General features: G+C 36.3%; 1 protein-coding gene across 1 annotated transcript; it reads left to right on the top strand.

Annotated features, from left to right (window-relative positions):
* The first annotated feature begins 275 nt into the window (after positions 1 to 275).
* On the top strand, positions 276 to 15,834 carry PCDH10 (protocadherin 10). Its single transcript, XM_074231578.1, has 4 exons — positions 276 to 3,750; positions 5,427 to 5,485; positions 6,073 to 6,179; positions 15,479 to 15,834. Exons 1-4 carry the CDS (start codon positions 1,102 to 1,104, stop codon positions 15,832 to 15,834), a joined length of 3,171 nt encoding a protein of 1,056 aa, XP_074087679.1. The 5' UTR covers positions 276 to 1,101.
* Positions 15,835 to 24,230: the final 8,396 nt, after the last annotated feature.

The raw sequence follows: 24,230 nt of genomic DNA, 5'->3' as shown, positions 1-24,230 counted from the left end.
CCAGACCTGTTCTGGAACCAAACTCGCCTCCTCCTCCTCCCCGCCTAGTTGTCTTGTGACGCGCCCTGCTTGACGTCCGGTATATCCAATCAGCTTCCACCCTAGTGGGTGTTGCTGCTCGCCAATTGGTTGGCAGATGGAGGGCGCTGCGCAAAAACAGAGAAGCCGAGCGCTCGGAGCTCAGAAACTGCCAGCAGAGATCCCAGAAGCTGCATCTAAGACTGAAGGAGAGAAGCAAAGAGGAGAGAGAGAGAGATAGGTTAGAGAGAGAGAGAGTGAGAGGGAAAGAGGTTAGGAAGAAACGCCAGGCAAGAAACTGCTCACTACATTTTTAAAGAGCAAGACTGAAGACAGTGAGAGAAGAGATTGGAAATGTCCCTAAAATGAAAACAAGGGGAGAGAAATATTTAAGAAGAGAAATTCAACCAGAAAACCGAAGGGAATGAAAGTTTGATGCTGCAAAGCATTGGTGCTTTTTTCTACATAAAATCTCGCTGGTTACAAACATTTTTTTTTGCTTGTGCTTTTTACCAGGGGTTTATTATTATTATTATTATTATTTTAATTAAGAGGCATGTTCAACGGCTCCAGCGACATCTCTCCCATCTCCTGCTCCTTCTCTTCTTCCTCCTCGTTCTGCTTTTCCTTCTCCTCCTCCTCCTCCTCCTCCTCTTCTTCCTCCTCCTCCTCCCATCAGCAGGAAGACAAACCGAGGACAGTCTTGAAATATCGAAATTTCCTCCTTGGGATTTGCCTGCACTACCCTGCGCCAAGACTATCGGAATAAATAAAAGAAGCTGAAATACTGTATTACCATTATCTTATTAATTGGCCAGTGGTAAGATTACAGATGAGGAGCGGGGACGTCTGCCTTCCTTCTTGTGCCAAGCGCGAAAAAGGAGAGGCTGTGGTGGGGGGTAGAACCCTAAAATGAAGCAAAAGGAATTCTAAATCTTTCCAAGATACCCCAGCCCCGGCAGTCCTGCCACGCAGTGCACTTTTATTTGTATTTTTGAAGGCTTTTGCTGGGGGGGGAGGTGGAGTGCTTGGGGGGCTGTTGGCTGCAGAGAAACCTTTCCTTTTTTTCCCCCCCGGTTGGAGATGATTGTGCTATTATTCTTTGCCTTGCTCTGGATGGTGGAGGGAGTCCTTGGCCAGCTGCACTACACAGTGCAGGAAGAGCAGGAGCATGGCACGTTCGTGGGCAATATCGCCGAAGATCTGGGCTTGGACATTACAAAACTTTCGGCTCGTCGTTTCCAGACGGTCCCCAATTCGAGGACCCCTTACTTGGACCTCAACCTGGAGACCGGGGTGCTGTACGTGAACGAGAAGATCGACCGCGAGCAGATCTGTAAACAGAGCCCTTCCTGCGTCCTGCACCTGGAGGTCTTCCTGGAGAACCCTCTGGAGCTGTTCCGGGTGGAGATCGAGGTGTTGGACATCAATGACAACCCACCAGCCTTCCCAGAGCCCGATCTGACCGTGGAGATCTCAGAGAGCGCCACCCCGGGCACCCGCTTCCCACTGGAGAGTGCCTTCGACCCAGACGTGGGCACCAACTCCCTGCGCGACTACGAGATCACCCCCAACAGTTACTTTTCTCTCGATGTCCAGACCCAGGGCGATGGCAACCGCTTCGCCGAGCTAGTGTTGGAGAAGCCGCTGGACCGGGAGCAGCAGGCGGTGCACCGCTACGTGCTGACCGCGGTGGACGGGGGAGGTGGAGGAGAAGGAGGAGGGGCAGGAGGCGCCGGGGGAGGGGGTGCACCCCCTCAGCAACAGCGCACGGGCACGGCCCTGCTCACTATCCGAGTGCTGGACTCCAACGATAACGTGCCCTCCTTCGACCAACCCGTTTACACCGTGTCCCTGCCTGAAAACTCGCCCCTAGGGACCCTGGTCATTCAGCTGAACGCCACGGACCCAGACGAGGGCCCCAACGGGGAGGTGGTGTATTCGTTCAGCAGCCACATCTCACCGAGGGCGCGGGAGCTCTTCGGTCTGTCCCCCCGGACCGGACGCCTGGAGGTGAGCGGGGAGCTGGACTATGAGGAGAGTCCCGTCTACCAGGTGTACGTGCAAGCCAAGGACTTGGGGCCCAACGCCGTGCCGGCGCACTGCAAGGTCCTGGTGCGGGTGCTGGATGCCAATGACAACGCGCCCGAGATCAGCTTCAGCACAGTCAAGGAAGCTGTGAGTGAGGGCGCGGCGCCCGGCACCGTGGTGGCCCTGTTCAGCGTGACTGACCGCGATTCCGAGGAGAACGGGCAGGTGCAGTGTGAGCTGCTGGGAGACGTGCCGTTCCGTCTCAAGTCCTCCTTCAAGAATTACTACACCATCGTGACGGAGACCCCGCTGGACCGGGAGGCGGGGGACTCGTACACTCTGACGGTGGTGGCCCGGGATCGCGGCGAGCCCGCGCTGGCCACCAGCAAGTCCATCCAGGTGCAGGTGTCGGACGTGAACGATAACGCCCCGCGCTTCAGCCAGCCGGTCTACGACGTGTATGTGACCGAGAACAACGTGCCGGGCGCCTACATCTACGCGGTGAGCGCCACCGACCGAGACGAAGGGGCCAACGCCCAGCTCGCCTACTCTATCCTGGACTGCCAAATCCAGGGCATGAGCGTCTTCACTTACGTGTCCATCAACTCGGAGAACGGTTACTTGTACGCGCTGCGCTCCTTCGATTACGAGCAGCTCAAGGACTTCAGCTTCCAAGTGGAAGCCCGGGACGCGGGCAGCCCCCTGGCCCTGGCCGGCAACGCCACGGTCAACATCCTCATCGTGGACCAGAACGACAACGCTCCCGCCATCGTGGCGCCCCTTCCCGGGCGCAACGGGACTCCGGCGCGCGAGGTGCTCCCTCGCTCCGCGGAGCCAGGCTATCTGCTGACGCGGGTGGCGGCCGTGGACGCGGACGACGGAGAGAACGCCCGCCTCACTTACAGCATCGTGCGGGGCAATGAGATGAGTTTATTCCGCATGGACTGGCGCACGGGGGAGCTCCGCACAGCGCGCAGGGTACCGGCCAAGCGCGACCCCCAGCGGCCTTACGAGCTGGTGATCGAGGTGAGGGACCACGGGCAACCTCCGCTGTCGTCCACCGCCACGTTGCAGGTGCAGCTGGTAGACGGGGCCGTGGAACCCTTGGGCGGCGGCGGGGGGGGCGGAGCAGGAGGGGGTCCCGGGGGAGAACACCAGCGCCCCAGTCGCTCAGGCGGCGGGGAGACCTCACTGGACCTCACTCTCATTCTGATCATCGCCTTGGGCTCAGTGTCTTTTATCTTCCTATTGGCCATGATAGTGCTGGCGGTACGCTGCCAGAAGGAGAAAAAGCTGAACATATACACGTGCCTGGCCAGCGACTGCTGTCTCTGCTGCTGCTGCTGCTGCGGGGGAGCAGGCGGCGGGGGTTCCTCCTGCTGCAGCCGTCAAGCTCGGGCTCGCAAGAAGAAGCTCAGCAAGTCGGACATTATGTTGGTTCAGAGCTCCAATGTACCCAGCAACCCCGCACAGGTACCAGTGGAGGAGTCCGGAGGATTCGGTTCCCATCATCATAACCAGAACTACTGCTATCAGGTCTGCCTGACTCCAGAGTCTGCCAAGACCGACCTGATGTTCCTCAAACCCTGCAGCCCTTCCCGGAGTACCGACACTGAGCACAACCCCTGCGGGGCCATCGTCACTGGCTACACTGACCAGCAGCCCGACATCATCTCCAACGGCAGCATACTGTCCAACGAGGTAAGGCTCAAGCGAAAGGACCACCATCTATCATCTCCTCCATCAGAAAGCCTCCTCTAGCCCGGCACATCCATCACTGGTGCACCGTACTCTTTCTCGCCTCGGCTGCCCTGTGTATTTATTTATTTAATTTATTTTTAGGATCTTAGCTTCCTTGTAACGTTGGGGTAGGAGACTGGCACTCTCCTTCCTCCTTGTATAACCAGATGCTCCCAATTCCTCTGTGCACTCTCCTCCACTACCATTTTAATTCCTCTTCTCCTGTACTTCTCCACTATTAACCCCACCTCCCCTCTTCCTTCTTTCCAACTCCCTTTTTGTCCATTAGGTTCTCAGAAAGCCAATCTGGGAGGAGGAAAAGGGAGGGATGGAAGGGGAGTGAACTCCAGCACACATTCAAACATCTTTTCTACTCTGTGTCTGTCTGTCCCAGTGTTTAATAAAGTGAATTCTCATTTACTTTGTTTATCAATGCTTTCAATCGCCTGTAAACAGAAGCTAACCGTGTGTTTTAACTCTACACAGTCGTCCAAACTCGAATGTACCTTTGATTGAATGAGTTATCAGCTCCCTTTCTTCTGAACTCCCATTGCAAAGAGAGCCAGCCAGCAGTTCTCTACTCTGGACAGCAACACAGACACTGTTGCAGCCACATGGCCACACCGCGTGAATTTGAATGAAGTTGGCCTGGCACTGCCCATTGCTAGATTAGACTAAAGGAATGGTTTCACAATCACCAGTTCAGCTCTATTTCTCTTAGTTAATGACCTTCCTTCTCTTGCCCCTCTTCTTTGATCTTTCAGTGCTGTTAGAATTCTTTTAAAAAGCATTTGTCCAAGCAATCCACTTTCAGTTTTTTTTTTCTTAATGATGGAGAAAGGGCAAAGAGCAAAAAATGGGAGAGGGTAGGAGTGGGGCAGAGATTGGTGAGTAAGTTGGTTTATGTACAAGAATGTGTGTACCCCCTTGAAAGTGTGTATGCTGTGTGGGAAAAAGAGTGCAGTGGTTGATTTAAAGGGAAAAAGAACCTTGGGCTTTTATGAACTCTTCTCTTGGGAGGTGCTTTACTCACTTTGAGAATTAGAGCTTATTAATTGACTTTTCATGACTATTTGTATTGCTCATTTGTATGGAAGCACATTTTGAAAATAAAGTGGCAAAAAGAATTTCCAAGAAAATATTCAAACTTTTTTCTTATTAAAAGTGTGCTGTTTATTTTTATTACATTAACTAAGGATACACTCCTACACATTTACTGGGCCAATGAAGGCAGATTATACATATTTCAAAATAAAAGGTAAACAACAGCTACTGTAGGGTGGTATATGCCTCATTTAAAATTAAGATCACCTTTTAAATTTGAAGTCACTTAAAAATAACTTTTGTTTTGTAAGGTCTAGCTTTTCTGTTCCCCCCATCTCCCAGGCTCCTCACCTTCAACAGAATAAAAAAAAAATAAATCAGTTTATAATGTCTGCATGTTTGCAAGTTTTCTACCTCCCTTTCTCTTTTCCACCTCCCTTTCACTTTTCCTCTAGAGTCTAATTTGAGGTCTCAAGACAGCCTCTCTTAAATGTTCAGATATGTAGCAATGGATACATGTCTGCTTTTGAGGCTATTATTTTCTTTTTTTTTTAACATTTGGAGTTCAAATGCTTTTGATTTATTTTTTCTAGACTAAACATCAGCGAGCAGAGCTCAGTTATCTAGTTGACAGACCTCGTCGGGTAAACAGGTATGGAATCTTTGATCCTAGAATGGTGTGTGAAGGATTTGTGACCTTCTTGGTGATAATACAAAGTAGGAAGGGCAAAAAGAGGAATTTGAAAAACAGTTAAGCCAAAGGGGAAACACAAATACACTGATGTTTAGGAATCAGTATAGTAACACAAATTGTATGTCTTTGAGTCAATTACAAATAGATGAATGCATTGATTTAGTTTTCTATAAATTCACACACCTCAGCACCTTCTAATATTAAATACTAATTGATCTGGGTGTGATTTTATATAAGGGGTGAGAGCAAATAATTTTAAAATATAGGATTTATGAATGGCAATAATAATGTAAATGTGACTCAGAGAGATCAACAAATTGATTATCATTAGTCATTATTATTATTAATCATTATTATGATTATTAGTGCTGATTGCTTTTTAAGTTTAATTAAGAGTAAGAAAATCAGCATCCTGCAAAACTACATGCTACCAAAAGATCTGTGTACATGCAGCACCATCTGTGGCCATGTGATGGCAGAAGAATATTTTCCGAGTATCCTCTTTATGATGTTTATTCTAATACTAACATTTTTTGCACTTCTAGTTCTGCATTCCAGGAAGCTGACATAGTAAGCTCTAAGGACAGTGGACATGGAGACAGTGAGCAAGGAGACAGTGACCATGATGCCACCAACCGGGGTCAGTCTTCTGGTGAGTGTGACCTTAGGTGATTCAAAATGTTTGTTTTAGAAAAAAGATCCAGGAAGTATGATCTTTTAGATAGTTTCATATCATCCATATATGTGTCTCTGTATACCTATATGTATCCATACACATATGTTGTTTGTATGTATCATGGGGAAAGGCATATGCCAAGAGGTAATTTCATGCTCATTCTGACAATCTTTACATAAGATTTATAGATTTTTGGCATATTTTATCATGTAGGTATTCATTGTAGGTTTTATAGAAGCATATTTGGTTTAAATACTATTGAAGTGGGGGGGGTTGACTGGACTGAAATAGCTGAATCCTAAATCTGGATGGGAATTAAAGTAGTCATTTTTTTCCCCAAAGCCAAAAAAGCAATCATTAATTTTTCATTTTATAGATCAAGCTTCTAAAGCTCAGAGATCCCAAGGCCCAGGGACTTATCCAAGGTTATATAGTCTATAAATGGTGCACTGGAGATAGAATCTACTCCTCTTTATTTGTGAAGCAATGAAATTGCCACTATATCAAGTTCTGTATAGGATATGAGGAAAAAAAAATAGCTAAGCACTGTTTTAATACATTTTGGAGGTCAGTTTGGGGATGTGATTTGATAATGGGTTAATGCTTATCTTTTCCTCTAGATGATATATTAATGTTGTTTATCTCATGGTTTCTAATCAATGATTTCTATTGAGCTACAGATAGAGGTATTTCTATTTTAACATGATAGGGGAGTCACTGACAAGCCTGGATTTCTTTCCAACTCTATCATTATTTTAGATTTGTAACTTTTAGGGGGAGAATAATTTTGGTATATTACAGAAATAGAAACAAGAGAGATAACACTATTCTTGTGACTACTGATATTATATGTCACTTGACCATCTATGTTCAGCAAAGTTTGAGGTGACGTCTTTGTTCTGTTTCATTTGTTACCATAGAATTGTGGAGAAATTCTTTTCCCCATGTAAACTGTTATAGGGATGCCCCATTCCCTGATATTACACCATGTTTAGAATCATTGAGTGACATACTGGGGCAGTATAGCAAAGGATATTTTATACACCCAGTTCTCTTGGCAGTGGTGGTTGCCACAGGCTTTCTATTTGGCTAATAGGTAGTGTGTCTACTGCTGCCCTTTGCCTTGGGAAACCCAGACTGGAGGAAGGGAAAAAAAGGAGGGGCTGCTCAAGGGTCCTTTATATAGCTGCAAGTCATTAATATGCAGACCTAATGAGACTTGAGAAGTGCCAAGAGTCCCTGGAGGTCCCTGCCCCTTGCGAGCCTTCACGCTAAGTGAACAGAGCATCTATTTAGTGTCTGGGAACCTGACAACAAACCAGATCTTGCCAGAAGTTTATATCTGAGGACAAAGTCCCTTTCATTTTTGTCCTATATATGGGATATGATTTATTGTTTTCTTTTAAAAAGATGTTTATTTCAATTCTTTCATTCATTTAACAAAACAGATTTTCTGATACAACAGTCTGTACTCTGATTAATTTTATTATTCATTTAAAAATTAAAAGCAATAATATCTAAAAGTCTTTTTAGATGTATTTAATTTTTTGGACAAAATTTATGTGTCAATGAACATTTCTAATGTTTAGTCCATCAGACATAATGACCCATAATAACTTAACAGGAGAGGAAGGAATAAACAGCTGTAAAAAGAGCTGAATTTCAAAGATGGAATTTTATTGCCTTATCTTCCCAGCAGCTATTTTATTTTAGATGCACCAAGGATTGCCACTATTGTAATGTTTCTGACAAATTCTCCCTGAGGCTTCAAAACATTTGAAAAAAAAAGCTCCATATGAACTTCTGGGACACATGAAATGAAAATATTTATTCCCTTTTTCTTTCTTAGTTTCTTTCTTTTTTTCTCTTTCTCTCTTTTTTCTTACCAAAATAAAAAAAAAAACATTTTCTATTATAAAAAACAAGATTCAAACTTACTGTTCTAAATGTGTATTTATTCATTTTGTGAGAATTCCATGAATATATACCTGATGCAATATTAAATATCATTGGATAGAAACAAAATATTTAAATTTATATTTTGAACTATAATCCATCCAATGATTGTTTTTACTTAAAAAAAAATCAAACTGCTGCTTCTTTATATTGTAGTGGACAGATTAGTGGACAGAAAGCATGGGATCACCTGGGATCCCACTTCTAATACATAGTGGTTGTGTCAGTCCTGACGAGTCATTTAACTTCTCAGCGCTGGAGACAATTTTCCAGGACTATTAGTAAAAGAGAAGATTCAAGCTGTGGCTTCTTAAGTTGAGAAAGTTTTAACACCAGGAATTTCCCTATACTAGTGAAATCACATATCTACTCTAGCTCCTACTTATAGAATATTAAATTATATTCTTTTAAAAGCTTATGATAAGCTACAAACTTGTAAACCACCAATGGCTGCAAAATTGTCTCCCCAAAACAAGATGAAAGTATCATATTGATAGTTTCTTTTTAAAAATCCTCCTCCCTTCCTTTTATTTTAAGGATAATTACTGATGATATTTCAGAGATGTTATATTAGGAGATACATATTCTCTAAGAAATCTATATATTTTCAGAGTAAGAAAAGCAAATATTTAATGAAATTTCATTAGTGCCTCAATTGACATTTGATGCAGTTAATGACCAGATTTATCACCTGAAAGAAATACTGGATGGATAGCATACATATTTTCAATATAAAAGCACCATTATCTGACTTTTATGTGGTTGTCCTTCTTCACTTCTTTGCTTCTGAGTTTCTGAGTTTCCTGGTTCTGTATCAATATTTATGTACACACATCTCTCTCTCTCTCTCTCTCTCTCTCTCTCCCTCTCTCTCTCTCTCTCTCCCTCCCTCCCTCTCTCTCTCTATGTTCTTTGTTGATCTTTTCCTCCCTTTCCTTCCCTCCTCCTGAGGGAGGTCCCTCACAGCCACAGATTATCACCACTCATTTGCACAGAGGAGCTTCACAGATGCTGGCAGCTGCAGAGAGAATCACATGAGCTTTGTCAGTTTCCCTCTGCACCTGGCCCCATGTGGGGAAACTCTTCTGTTTGATCACTGCTCTGTGGCACTTTCTGTCTATAGTCTTGTCAAGGTGCTTCCCGAGGTTTTTAGTGTGCCATTGACGTATTGCTTAGGTATGGCAGGGAGCCAGAGAAATGGGATAAGTTCATGCAAAAACAGCACTAGAGAAAATCCAAATTAACTGTCCTTAAAATCACTAAGATATTCAGTACATTTAAAAATGCTCTGAAATGATTTACCAATTGAGAAAATGTGCCAAATGACTTGAAAAAGGCAGTCTTTTGTTGATTTACAAATCTAATAAAGCATTTTGGGGTGTAGTAAGGCATCAAACATTCCCAATATTGTTGGTTTATCTGAGATATATCTAATATCTAATATCATTCGTGTATTAGACTTTAGCTGTGTGTAGCAGTGGCCTAAGTGATGAATAAAGTTATGTTTCTTTTGTACTTTGAAGAAAAGTTTAAAATGGCAATTTCCAGTAAGGATGTATGTTGGTATAAGTGTCAGCATGTAGTTGGTACTGATGCATGAGCAACTAGGCTCAGACCAATTCATTTTATGTGGAATTCAAGCAAGTGATCAGTTATTTGTGGCTTTTGTCCTTTTGAGTTTTAACTTCAGTTTCCTCTCCTACTTAACTCACCTACTTCAGGTGAATGTCTTTCAGGAAACTGGGAGAATATTTTTTATGTATTCCTGGAAGTATCTCTCTTAAGTGGGAAATGAGGGGATGCTATCTTTTGATACTGCTACAATATTAAATTGAAGCATGCCCCTTGCATTGAAAGCAATTAGTTAAAATCAAAATAATTTCTAAGAACATTAATTTTTTTGTCTTGATATCTAATGTTATTTTAAATAAAATATTTACTTTAAATATTTCCTCATCCTGAATTGCAAATAAAGCATGGTTTATGGTTGGTTGTCAATGGTGACATAAAATTATAAAAACAACCCCCTCCCCAAAAAAAAAGGATTCAGTTAAGATCCAGAGACATCTTCCCTTTTCCCACTTCCTTCAAAATCTGGATGCAGGTAAATCATCTTCCATGTTGTTATGGGGAAAAGACATGTTTCTTGTCCTCTGTGGAAAGGCTGCTTTATGGTTTCTGGTAAAGTGTTATGATTCAAATTGGTATGGGAAAGATATTTTTTTTAAGATGAAGTTGGAGAAGTTAGGGAAAATTCTTTGTAGATTGTGCAAATTGTGATAAATCTAGAAAAGAGGACAGGTGTATTAATTTTTTTTCAGTTTTGTAATGTAGATGTCTATAGTGTGGGAATAGATTTTTCATCTTCAGTTTGAATTTGTTTTTTTATTTTTAAATACAAATCAATATCTGATTTCCTTAAAGAAATAAAATGTCTAAAAGAGGACTAGAGATGGTCAAAAAGTGAATGATATTGATATTCTTGATATTTATTTAAACAATTCAAAAACTATATATTATATGCATATGAAAACTCTGCATGGTAAAATGATATTCAATATTTTGTGAAATTATATTCAATAGAAAACAGCATAAATTACAGGGAAACTCACATTTTAGAAATTACAATTTGTTTTCACTTGTTTTTTTATTTTCTCTAACTATAAGCGAAGAGATTTTCTAGTTGCAAAATATTATTTTAAATTTTGACTAAATATATCTTTGCAGACAGCCTCTCACATGAATTGTAATTTATTTTGGTAGAAATTATTTCTGAATGGTAAAACAATAAATACCTTAGGGAAACAGATATAAAGGAAAGGATGTATTCTGAAATATTTTTGAAAATGGCCAAAATATTGAGAAAACAACATATTTTTCATGTGTCACTTCACCTGACTTTGACACACTGAGGATATGGATAAGAATCAAGTAACAAGAATCAAATTAAGCTTTCTTTTTCTTCTGGGTTTTTTGGCTCAAATTTAAGGGAAGATATTAGATTTTATGTGTCAGAGTATTTATTATCTGTCTGTAGAGCACTTTATCCTAATGTATACTAGTATACCATACTAGTATATTATATACTATACTATACCTAGTAAACGTGTGCATAGTTAGTATGCTCAAAATAAATGCACAAGTGGAAGAGAACGCAGTATTGTGTATTGTTAATTAAGATTAGACAATGTTAGTATGTCTGTGACTTGGTAAATTCTTGTTTAGGTATTCGACTTTTGAATTTTTAAAAATCTGAAATGCTCACAATGTTTATAGATAGTTTTCTTTTACAAAATCAGAGCCTGTGCTTACACAGCCATTCTAGTTGTTTGCTTTCCCTTGCTGTGCTCTAAAGACTGCTACTTCCCCAAAGAAAAATAAACAGAGGGTTTCTCTCTGCTTATTGAAACATCCGATTTCATCTATTTATAGTCACTTGAACTAATTTTATAGCAGAATTTCCAAAAGAAAGGTTATGTTAGAAGGTCAAAGGAAATTTCTACCCTTTTATTGGAGTTTTTAATAGAACATTTTGGAAAATACTAAACACTTTAAAAGAAAGAAAGAAAAGATGGCCAAGGATCTCTCTAGACATTGCATTCTCTGACCAAATATTCTGTTTAATAGAGAAGCAAAGGATTTACACTATATATGGTAGAATCATAAGTCCATTTCATGGTTCTATGACCATTCCCTTTCTATAACAGATGTGAATTCTTGTATAGATTCACTTTAGAATGTAATTTAAAAGTTCTTCCAGAAAACAATGCTTATTTTTAACAGCAAGAAAAACAATAACAGTGGTTGGTAATGATAGGTAGCATCCACAGTAGACTTTAAAGACTGAAAAGTTTTTTGAATATATTATCTCATAACTTAGGTGGAGCTTAAGTGATTTTCCCAGCTTCATATGGCTATTGTGTGAGCTGGCATTCAAAGTTCCCTGTCTCCAAGTCTACTTCTCTATCCAAATATAAACAAATCTATACATAACACTTTTTTCTTTGTTTAGCTATTTTTGAAGTACATGAATAACATTTTCAACTAATAAGGATATACCTTTGTTAATTTAGATGTACAGCTATTAGGAGGTTTTCAATTGCATATAAAAGGTAAAGGATGAAAATGACATAAACTCACAAGAGAATATATATATAAAAGAATACAGACACATAGAAAATAATGGACAGGTAAAAAAAGTACACACACAAAAAGGAAAGATGTTAATTAAAAACAATACAGTTAGTACAGTGAGTAATAATTTATTATTAGAACTACTATTTAATGTTTTAGAGATTATATTCATTTTCCTTCAAAAAGGAAATTCAGCAAATTTATAAGAACAGTCCAAGGGGAAAAAAGGTAAATAATAGTAGTAGTAGATATCAAAGTAGCTCTTTAAAAGTATCTAATTGTCACTTATTAAAAAAAATGATCAAAACTAAATATGCCTATTGACATTAAATATTTTAAAAATTATTTTACTCTGGCGAAAAACATTAAATTTCTAGAGGGAGTTCTCTATATTTGTGTGTGCATGTGTGTGTGTGTGTGTGTGTGTGTATTTATACATAGAAATCCTTTATAGCTTTGCAACCTGAAATTTAAAAGAGATGCCTGGGTCATTGCAAAGTGCTTTGCTAATAGGAATCAGAAACTGGATTTGAATGTATGTCTTCCTGATTCTTTGGCTGGTCCTTTTGCCATTATGCCACACATGGCTAAATGTTAGCAATTTCCTCAACTTGGCATGAAGCTGGTAACATATAAATGTCTTTTTGCCAGAGACCAATTTAATTTTTTCTTAGTAGAGACTGAAAATATCATTTTATGTGACCTTGTGAATGAAAACTTCCAGTTCTGTCTGATACTTGCCTATTCCTTTTGATCTTTGTGGCTCATATGTTTTTTTTTTTTTTAAAAGCTATTTCTTGTCCTTCCCAGATGGCAATTATATTAGGAGTTATATTAGGAGGACTGGTATTTTCATTAGTACTATGTGAGTGAAAAAGTGACTTATGATCTTTCTCAAGTTCTATAGAAATTTCATTTGAAGAGTGTAAAATCTACACCAGAGAGATTCAACTCCTTAGTTTTCTTAATTAATTAAATTTATTCCCACCCACCATCCTTTTTCCTTTTGTGTTCCTTTACTACTGGTAGGAATAGTATAAAAGACTGAGCTTTTCAAGGGTCTTCTATAACATTTCAAGTTTCTTTATGCTATTTCTAGTTTGTTTCTATAATCCGAGCTTCAGTTCACATTTGCATTCCTCAACAGCTGACTGCTCACTAATTTATTTCCAGACTTCTGCATACCAATTATCAATGGAATGTTAGAATCGGAGGCAGACTTGATATCGTACATAGCCTAATTTAAAATAAAAAATCCATTATAAAGTGAGATTAATATATGATAAGAACCCTGGAGTTTCTTCCTTTTTAAAAAAAAAAAAAACATTTACGTAAATAACTACTCTTATCTCCTGAGTACTTGTGGATAATACCAGGAAGGTTCTTTATTTCTGGGAGGAAAAAAAGTTGTTCTATAGTGCAAAATAATACCTAGTTCCCATATATATAAAACACTTTATAATGCAAGATAGATATTAAATAACAATGACTCAAGAGCTTAGTTTTATTAATATCTGATTAGACAATCATGTAAAAATTTAAACAAAACCTTTATTTTTATTTTTATAGTTTATTGTTTTCATTTTAAAAATAGAGTATATTACATTTTTCCCTGTATGGGAATTACAAATATCCTAATAACTAAAACTGAGTTCTGAAAAATATTCATGAATGCTTGTCCACACTTAACAGAAATATAAAATGGATTTTTCTTTGTCTCATATTAGGAGTTAAATGTGATAAATAGTATTCTATACTATCAGAGACACAAATATGAATTTTTCCTCATGAGGCAAGTAGCGAAAACCATACCTGGTACAAGACATTAAACTGTTTTGAGGAGGAAGTGGGGATAGGTAAAGCAAGACATGAAAGGAGCTTACCACATCTGTGTTCTGGGAGATGCCTTTTTTTAACTAAAGGTAATTGTTAGCTATATTCTAACACCTATTGATGTATCTGCTCTTTAAACTTGAAAAATAAGGAAAAACCTTTGATCCCCTACACCAAATTACACCAGTGTGCCAAAAGAAAGACTGCTCCCATAATTAATCTCAGGTGTTTATTTCACTCTTAAATAGAAAGTATTTGGTGTTATGCCATTCGGTAGAAGTCCATGGGAATAGCATTTTCATTTGTAACCTTAATAGCATTAAAATATTTGTAAATAAACATCTTGGAGTTGGTTGAAATAAATGGGTGTTGGTATGGAATGAGTAATAACCTATTTTTCAATAGGATCTACAACTGGGTCACTCTGTACTTTGGCTATTGAGGGTCACTAATTACAGTTATTTGTTATAAGATTCTTTCCAGGTAGTGAGTTGTGATTAGTTGGTGATGGTGCGGACTAATACAATGCCATCAAGAACAACCTCTTAAAGTGATATTAAGCAGATGTAAAAATGAATTTTTCCCTGTTAAGAAAATTAAATTCATTTAGACATTTCAGTTGACCAAGGCATGTTAATTTTTCTTATCTATCCATGGGGTTCTCATTTTGTTACATGTCAAAATTTCATAATATACTTTTTTTTTTTAGTTTTTGCAAGGCAAATGGGGTTAAGTGGCTTGCCCAAGGCCACACAGCTAGGTAATTACTAAGTGTCTGAGACTGGATTTGAACCCAGGTACTGCTGACTCCAAGGCAGTTGCTTTATCCAATATGCCACCTAGCCACCCCATAATATACTTAAAAAATACCTCATAGAGCTCCCTTTTAACCTTTTTAAATCCCTCTCTCCAATCATTAAAATACCAGTAGAAAATAAAGTTCAGTAATCATCATTTAAAAGTTAGAAAGGTCTTTCATCTAAGTTACTTCAGTGTGACATTTCAGAGTATTATGAGAGTTCTGTTCCCCACTTCACTCCTCAAATATGATAACTTCTATGCTTGTTCTGAATAATACCAATTCCATTACTTTTCTCAAGGAGCATAAGGAAATGAACTATGCTTTCTCGTGTTCTGCCGACCAGAAATTGCTTTTCCTACTTATGTATAGATTACTATGTGAACTTTAGGTTTGACCCACATTATTCAAACAATGTTATAGTCTTCTCATTCGCCAGTTCATGATGACTCTACCAGTCCCCCTCTCCATTTCCTTTGTGCTATCCCCATTCTCAGGACCACTGGTGAAGCTGAAGCTTTGATCTAAAATTTGTGTCTTTTCCTATCTGTAGGCATGGATCTCTTCTCCAATTGTACTGAGGAGTGTAAAGCTTTGGGTCACTCGGATCGATGCTGGATGCCTTCCTTTGTCCCCTCAGATGGACGCCAGGCAGCAGATTACCGCAGCAATCTGCACGTTCCTGGGATGGACTCTGTGCCAGACACTGAAGTGTTTGAAACACCAGAAGCCCAGCCTGGGGCAGAGAGGTCTTTCTCCACCTTTGGTAAAGAGAAGGCCCTTCACAGCACTCTGGAGAGGAAGGAGCTGGATGGACTGCTGTCTAATACACGAGCGCCTTACAAACCACCATATTTGAGTAAGTACTTCGCCAAAGGCTGTGTGAAAGTGTTTCCTTTGCAGAAATAAAGCTTGGACTTCATTTCTCTTCAGTAAATTAATATAGATTTTTCAGAGACAATGGAGAAAAGTGACTCTTCTTATATTCAGGTGCCACTAAAGATGAAAATGATCAGAACTATGGCTTCCAGATATTAGGATACAATAGAAGCACACAAAAGTTATATCCATGGAAGCATACTTCCCAGTTTTGACAAAGAACAGGGTTCCAGATGCCTTTTACATTCTTTTTTGTTCATACTTATACTTTTGAAGGAATAAATTAAGGTAGAGAAGTGTTTTTAGTAACATTTTAATTCCTTGTTGACTCTTATTTACTTTTTTACAATTGAAATATTTTCATCCTTTCATTGTGGCAGTAGTCAGGTTGGACTATTTTGGGGAGGTGGGACAAGAGTAATTTATTCTCTAGGTATTAGCATTTTTAGTTATTACAAAGATATATATTTTTATCTAATCTGCCTAGCTTAACTCCTTTGCATTGGTGTGAAGTCAAGTCTCTGATTATAGTCAGCACTGAGGAAGTAGTGTGATTGGGAGTGAGTGGGAAGGATTCCTTAGGGTTCTTCTGTCTTTGAGATGTTTTAAAAATCATCATCACAAAAACCTGTGATTCTGAGGACTGTTCATTAGATGTATGAAAAATTAAAAAAAAAAATCCCTGTGCTTAAATGTCAGCTTTCATCTGAGGATTTCAAATCACTTTACACATAGAACTCATTTGCTCTCAAGTGTCCATTGTCAGGGAAGGAAGAAGAGAGGTTGTATCATTTATTCCTTTAAACTAATGGATAAATGTCAGAGGAAAGTCAAATGTCTTGGTCAAGTCTGCATGAAACAGTGAGGAAGATAAAGCTTTTAACTTCTTGAGGAAGACGTGATGATGTTTTCCCATATAGATTAAGTTCACTCCATGAAAATTCTCTTACTTGGAAGAGACACTGACTTTCTTAAATTGGAAGGATGTTTCAGAATCAAAAACTTGAAATATAAGAATTGATTCCTTAAAGAAAGAAGTTATTTTAAGAAAGCTCAAATGAGAAGGTAAAAGAAAATATCTTAGAATGTAAAGAAAGGAAAGAAAACTATCTCCTACTAATCTATTATAAAGTTAGACAACAAAAGATTATTAGATTTAATGCTTCAAGCTATTTAGAATAAAGAACTGGCAAAAGACCTGTGAGCTTTCTAGTTTAAACATTGATAAGTACAAGACTCTCCCTCTATAATTGTCAAGGGATGTATTGTTTTTCCTATTCAGAGACACTGATGCTGGTCTTTATTCAATGATCAATGATTTATCAGAATGACATGTTTAGAAAGTCTAACAAAATCCCTGAAATTTTTGGACTAAATAACCACTGCTAATTTAATCCAGGTTAACTTTTTTTGTTGTCTATCTATACATATTGATAAAATATCTGTGTTTTCATGAGCAATATAAAATTTGAGTAATAGTTAAGTTGATGCAATATTCTTTGCTACCATACATAAATTTCTGGACTCCAGCAGAACATATCAAATTTAGAGACTGTTTTATTTGGTGTATGGATAACTGCCATGGAGTCTGAATGATCTCTGACATGTACTGGCTGAATGACCCTTCTCAAGTCACTTAATTTTATCGAATTTATAAAGAAATTATATTCCTTATAATTATCTCCGTACTACAATAAAATCACAAGTCAAGCTCAAAGTAAATTTAAAAGTAAGTAAATTTCAAACAATGTTATTTTTTTAGGTTTTGTATTTTTAGTAGCTTATATATTGGATCATTAATGAAATATATCCTTTGAACAGCAAAAAAATTAATTTTTATTGTTATTTGCATATAAAAGTTTCTATGAATGACGATGATATTAATAGTTATTCGAGTCACAAAGAAACTCAAAGCATTGAGTCAAACATTTTTCTTTCTCTAATTATATATTATTTAAGAAAATAAGAAAAATATAACCTTTCTTTTGTCTGATTTTTATCATAGTTGCATAAATGTAATTTAAGCATAAATTTTTCTTTCTTGTTATTGGGTATCAAAATACCTTCAATTTAAGCATTGAATTTGCTATTTTTATTATGAGGAATAGTATAACAAGCATATAATTTCCTATTATTTAATCTTTTAGTAAGCTATACTAAGTATAAAAGTGTGGTTTTTGCTTTTGTGTCATGGACCCCTTCAGCCATCTGGTGAATTCTATAAATCTCTTTTCATAATAATATTTTAAATAAAATTAAATGCATAGGATTACAAAGAAAACCAATTATTTAGAAATACAGTTAGCAAATATTAAAAAAATATTATGGACTCCAGATGAAGAATCCCTCATAAATCCGTGGTAGTTCAAACAATTCAAAAGGAAAATGCTACAGTATTAATTCTATGATAGGATGTGGGTTGTGGTGTACAAAATGAAACCTGATATTTGTACTTTATTTGACATAAAAAAGTAAACCTCTAGACAGCATGAAATAATATTTCTTCTGTGCTCTTCTGTTTATACTACGGGTATGAATTAAAGAATTTGATTAGAATTTTTTGGAATGGAACCTATATGACATAAAATGAAAAATTTTTAAATTTCTTTCCAAGTTAAGTGTACATAGCTTTTGACTCTTTTGGAATATTTTTGGCTAGCAAATTGTCCTAGACAAGTGTTTCATAGGCAATCAACTGGGCATAAATACTCTCTAATTTGGAATTTAAAATTCATAATGCAGATGATACCTCACCAATTATTTTTTCTTAATCTTATGTGCTTTTAGAAATTTCAGAAATTCCTTAATTCATCATCTTACTTAATGCTAGTTTCTCTTTAATTGATAAGCATTTGAGTCATGGAAGACAATTTTCTTTTCGAAAATTTAATTTTATTAATTGTGAAAGGTGTTAAGTGTTTTGGAAACCAAAATACATCAATCATTTTGCTCAGAAGAAGCAAATTGAATATAGTAAATAAGTCCTTTCGTCCATCACAAAAAGAACATCAGGATTATCTCTTATTCAGACTCTGGTACCTCAGATTGCCTGGCCTTCATATTATGGGTTGAAATGAGGGTGTGATAGACTAGGAGAGAGCTGTACCATACAGCTTTCTCTGTTCCCACTTCCCATGATCTGTCCTTAGTCTTAGTCACCCATTTACAAAAAAATTCTTTCGGGTCTAATGTATACTACCATCTTAGAACTCAAATGTGCCTCCAAAATGGCACTTCTCAAGTTTAATATGAAAAGGAATATGAAAAATGGCTTTATCTTTTGTCCAAAATAATTTTTGAGCACAATAGTCATTGGGGTTTTGTTCATATTCCCTTTGATATCTATTTGCTTTATGAAAACCCTTTAATCTGCAAGTACCCTCAAGAAATCCTCTTAAGATAACAAAATGCAGAAAAGATTCCAATCTATTGGAGTGATAGTCCTCAAGTGGAGCAATGAAATCCCAGGTCCAGATTTTTTTAAAAAATGTACATAGTATTAAAGCTATCAAGTGAAACATTGTTATTAAAGCTATTATTCAATATGTTTTCATCAAAATTTCTGAAGTATTCATAAGTCTTGTGTTAGGAACTAAGATAATAATAAGGATCTCTTTCTATATTTCTATCTTTATCTCTATTTAAAAAAAAAACCCAAACAAAAAACAAACCAGCACCTGCCCTCAAGAAGCTATGTGTGTCTGCCTCTGTGTTCATTCATATATGTGTTCAGGCACTAACAGTAGGGCAGAAGAGGAGAAACGTTAGAGAAGAGATGACACTTGAGCTGTCTTTAAGGGAACCAAGTATTCCAGAAGGTTGGTGTGAGGAGAGAGTTGATAAAACGTGATATTTGAGAAACTGCAAGCTTCTTACTCAGGAACATATTTTGTGATACAAACCAATGTGAAATAAGTCTAGACTTCAAAGACAGGTTGAAGTCAGGTTGTGAATAGACTTTAGATACATAACTGAGGAGTTTACTATAAGGGTAACACAAGTAAAATTATTTTTTCATTTCTTATGTAAAAAAGAACTTGAAAAATAGACACTCATGACTTATAATTAATGTTAATGATAAAATTTTGAGTGTGGTAGTAAGACTTTTTCTTGGATGAGAAAAATTAGCTTCTAAAGTAGGAGATGAGTAACTAACATTAAATAGTCCTATTTGTGAAACTCTACCCCAATAACTGAAGTAAAAGGTACATGCAACCTATTTCCTCATATGTAAAATGAAAGGGTCAACCTAGATAAATCTAACACCAACTCTAAATGCAATCCAGACCGCAGTTCATTTCTAAGATACTGACAAAGAATAATCTTATGAATTCTTCTTAATGGTTGAAACAGGGTCACTGACTATAGGAATTGATTTTTCTTTGTGCAACACACCATAATGTAAATGAAATTATCAATTAAATTTGTTTGCATGCTGAATTAACCTTTTTCAAAAATCTAGATGTTTAGGCACATATTTTTTTTGTAGGAAAGTGATATTTTAAAATTTTGTCAGGACCTTAAAGCCATTGGGAATTATATATATATATATATATATATATATATACATATATATATACATATATATATATATATATAGGACATACATGATAAAAGATTTAGAATACATAGTATACCATCTTGTGACCAATTAGTGGATGATTTTGAGTTCATAAATCATTATTTTGCAGCTCATAAGAAATTCATGAAAAGGTTTTTGGTCTCAAGTTCAATATAAGTTTTCATTTGTCACAAAATAAGGACACAGATAAATATTCAGGAACTGTAAAAATTGATCCACTCAAGAAGTCAGAAAGGAAGCAAAAACTATTTAGTTAATATGTTTAAAATCAAATTATCAATAGTTAGATCCATTATAAAATTTTTATTTATCCCATGGACTCTATTTTCTTACTCCTATAGAGTAAAGAGAAAAATAAAAATAAATCTTTTCCTTAGCTCTTTTAACAATATTTAAAAAACATAGGATATAAAATATGACTTTTAAATGTATCATATGGAAAATCTGAAACAAAGAATTGTATAGCAAAAATAAACTTTAATAAAAATAAATGGCTAATTTCACTCAGAAGCATTTGAAAGATATAGATAACATATGAGCAGAATATAGTTTAAAATGTTTTACTACTCAAAATGATGTGGTGGTTCTTTAGGATTTGAAATATTTTCACAATATAGCAATATTTATTTAAAGTCAGGGGTGCAATTATCAAAATATGTAATTTGGAAAGAGGATAATAGACAAAATACCCTTCATTAATAGAATTTCTTATAATCAGGTGGAATCAAAATTTCTTTTTTATAACTACATAACCTTTAAAGTGCAACCTTTTCCTTAAGGAGGAAGCAATCAGGCATGATAGGATTTACAGCTAAAGGGGACAACAGATATTCTGCTCCAACTTAATTGTTTTATATATGAGGAAAGTTTTATAGATAAGCACCAGAAAAATAGAGTGATTTACCCACAATTGTACCAATTCTACGTAGCAGAGTTGGGATTTTATCCTGGGGTCTTAGGTTCCAAAGTCACTGTTTTTTCCACTACATCACAAAGGCTGATTCAACTCCTCTAGAATCTGGACAATGAGAGAACTGAAAAAAGTGTAGAAATGATTATGAACAGTGCTAATTGTATGTAAGCCTCTCTCACTTAAGATGAGGAGAGTAAGATGTCAAAGATTTAGGAAATAACTGTAAAAATATTTTATTTTGAGACGATACTAAAGAGAGCCTGGAAAGGGGAAGTAGATTGGGACCCAGGAGATTTGAATTCTACTTCTGGTTCTGAAATTAAGATCATTGTCCTGACTTGTTTAAATAAAAATAGGTGCATAGGGTGGAGAATAGTTGAATGTCAAAATTAAATTCTAAAAGTTTGCAGTTATGGTAAATATAATAACAATGAAGATAACAATGTTAACAGTAATATAGATGATTACAGTAAACTTATAGAAGATGAGCTCACATTCTAATGCTTTTTAATTCAGCTACAAAACAATGATTCCCTGTTATATATCACACGTTAAATAGTTTACAAAACACTAAATATAAAATAATAGCAAGTTTTCTCTACACCATTTCTATCTTAAATTCATTTAAAATATGAGAATTTTTGAATGATAACAACAACAATAAGGCTAGATGATCACAATGGAGATGATTTAGAGGAGATTTTAGTATAATTATGGGCCAGACTCCATATCATCAGAGGCTATCAAATTTCAGATTATTTGTTTCCATAATAAGATAATCTTTTTTTCATTTAGTAGGAATATGTATAAAATTCTGAATTTTAGTTTCAAAAATCAATTACACAATTGCATGATAAAGGAGACCTACTCTTCTAACTGTGAATAATGTCTGGGGGCTTTTAGCATATCACAAATTCGTTTTATGTTAACATATAACTGATGCTACCTCAAACCAAAACAAGCCGAACATCAACGAGAAGAAACTAATACATTCTGGATGCAGTTACTATGTCCAGAGTTCAAGAAATAATCACCCTATCTTCTGTTTTTGTCAGAGTAAGTCTCTGAAATGAAGGGGGGGGGCTTGAAATTACAAAATTTCTAAGGTTCCCTTTAGCTTTAAACATTATGTCTTTGAGCTTCAAAACTTTGTGGAACTTATATGTAGAGCAAGTGCATCAAATTATATTTCTTTGCCCCATTTTCTTCAAATTTTTCAACTTGAAATAGCTGAATTTTGACAATTTCTTAAAATTTCCTAGGCAGAACAAAAAAGTCTTCTAATAAGAATTTAAAGGAATAAAACATTCTAATATTATCATAGATCTGACTAAACCAAGTTAGACCAAGCAAATTCTGTCAGTTTGATAAAGGACAAAAGCTGTATTTCTTATTTAATCAAAGGGAGCTAGAAATTGGGTTGGGAATAACTGTGAAGGTATGTGTATGTACACATTTGTGTATATATATATATATATATATATATATATATATATATATATATATATATATATATATGTGTGTGTGTGTGTGTGTGTGTGTGTGTGTGTGTATGAACATGCACATGTGTGATTCTATATATTTTGCTTTCTTCTTCAGAGACTCATAGGACTAGAAGGGACAATCTAGGGGGAACCTGCTGCCACTATTTTTATCAACAGATTAAGAATTTTTGTACATAATGAACAGAGATAGAAGAGTTCTCTCCACATATTATGTCCTTTCTTCCGAACACCATGCCCTTACTCAAATACATAGCTAATTAGAAGCAAACATATTACAACCTTTTTCAAAGTTGATGATTATTAAAGTTATTTTATTGCATCTTATTTTCCAGTTTTTTTTCAAGTTCTAGATGTCTCTTGAATCCTTTTGTTTATATTATTCATTCTTAGAACATAAGAAAATTATGAAAGTGATTATATATAAAATATAAAAGGAGATTGTATTGTCTATTGCCATTTATTCATCAAAATATTATGTTTTTTCCTGTGATAATCATTCTTATGTCAAATCCAAAAAAGGAAATACTGTTTTTTTGTGCTCTTGCATCCTTTTATCAGACCCTTCACTTAAAAAATACACATAAAAAGGACCTTAATTTTATTCATTTCAATTGGATTTTCAGATATTTCAATTCAATTAAAATTATAAAGTATTTATTTATTAAGAGCCTACTATGTGTTAGGCATAGTTTCTTGTTTTCTGAGTACATGTTATGCTTCATTACATGAGCATATTGTTTAAAAAATAATCACATCTTCTGTTTTCTTTTTTTTTGTTCAACATTCTCTTTCTCTCGTAGCTTCCTGATGTTTCTAAATTTTTGTTTCTGTATCTATTTTTTTGAGAACATATCCTAATTTATAATAACAATCTTCTTCCTTGAAAAAGTTTGTCAGAATCAAAATATTTGATCTTAACAGGCTATTTACCATGCTGTCTACAATAAATTCTCTTAAGCCAGAATTTAAACTACAAAAAAGTCAGACAACAAAAATTGTTCATGCATTCTCCTTTTATAATAAATACCATTAGAATAATTAGTCTAAATCACAATCAATTTCCTCCACCCCTGGAAATATATAACAATTACTGATTCTGTTACTGACAATCCTAGTAAAGAAATAACTCCAAAGAATCTTTTACGTTTATCAAAGAAAGGTGTGGTAATATTCACTAGTATTTTTTTTTCTGCTTTGAACAATGAAAACTTAATTCTCTTTATGCTGTAGTTAATATTTTGAAATTGGCTAATTAATGAAATTAATCTTACAATTGATAAACTACTGATTTTTTTCTTTTCACAAACCTTTTCTATCTTTACAACTTCCTAAACTATTTCAGGTATTATTTAAGGTGAACAAATGATATTAACTTTCTTTTTATTTGTTAACCTATTTGACCTAATTTAGATGAGAGTTCCTAAAC

This window comes from Macrotis lagotis, chromosome 3 (genome assembly GCF_037893015.1).
Source record: "Macrotis lagotis isolate mMagLag1 chromosome 3, bilby.v1.9.chrom.fasta, whole genome shotgun sequence".
NCBI lineage: Eukaryota > Metazoa > Chordata > Mammalia > Peramelemorphia > Peramelidae > Macrotis > Macrotis lagotis.
Note: the sequence above shows the minus strand (reverse complement) of the source record. Positions and strands in the feature narration are given on the sequence as shown.

Bases quoted from the DNA above. Each gene is read 5' to 3' on its own strand.
- PCDH10 (XM_074231578.1), top strand. From the start codon at position 1,102: ATGATTGTGCTATTATTCTTTGCCTTGCTCTGGATGGTGGAGGGAGTC. The intron at 3,751-5,426 runs GTAAGGCTCAAG...TATTTTTTCTAG, and splicing joins GCAGCATACTGTCCAACGAG to ACTAAACATCAGCGAGCAGA. The intron at 5,486-6,072 runs GTATGGAATCTT...TTGCACTTCTAG, and splicing joins AGACCTCGTCGGGTAAACAG to TTCTGCATTCCAGGAAGCTG.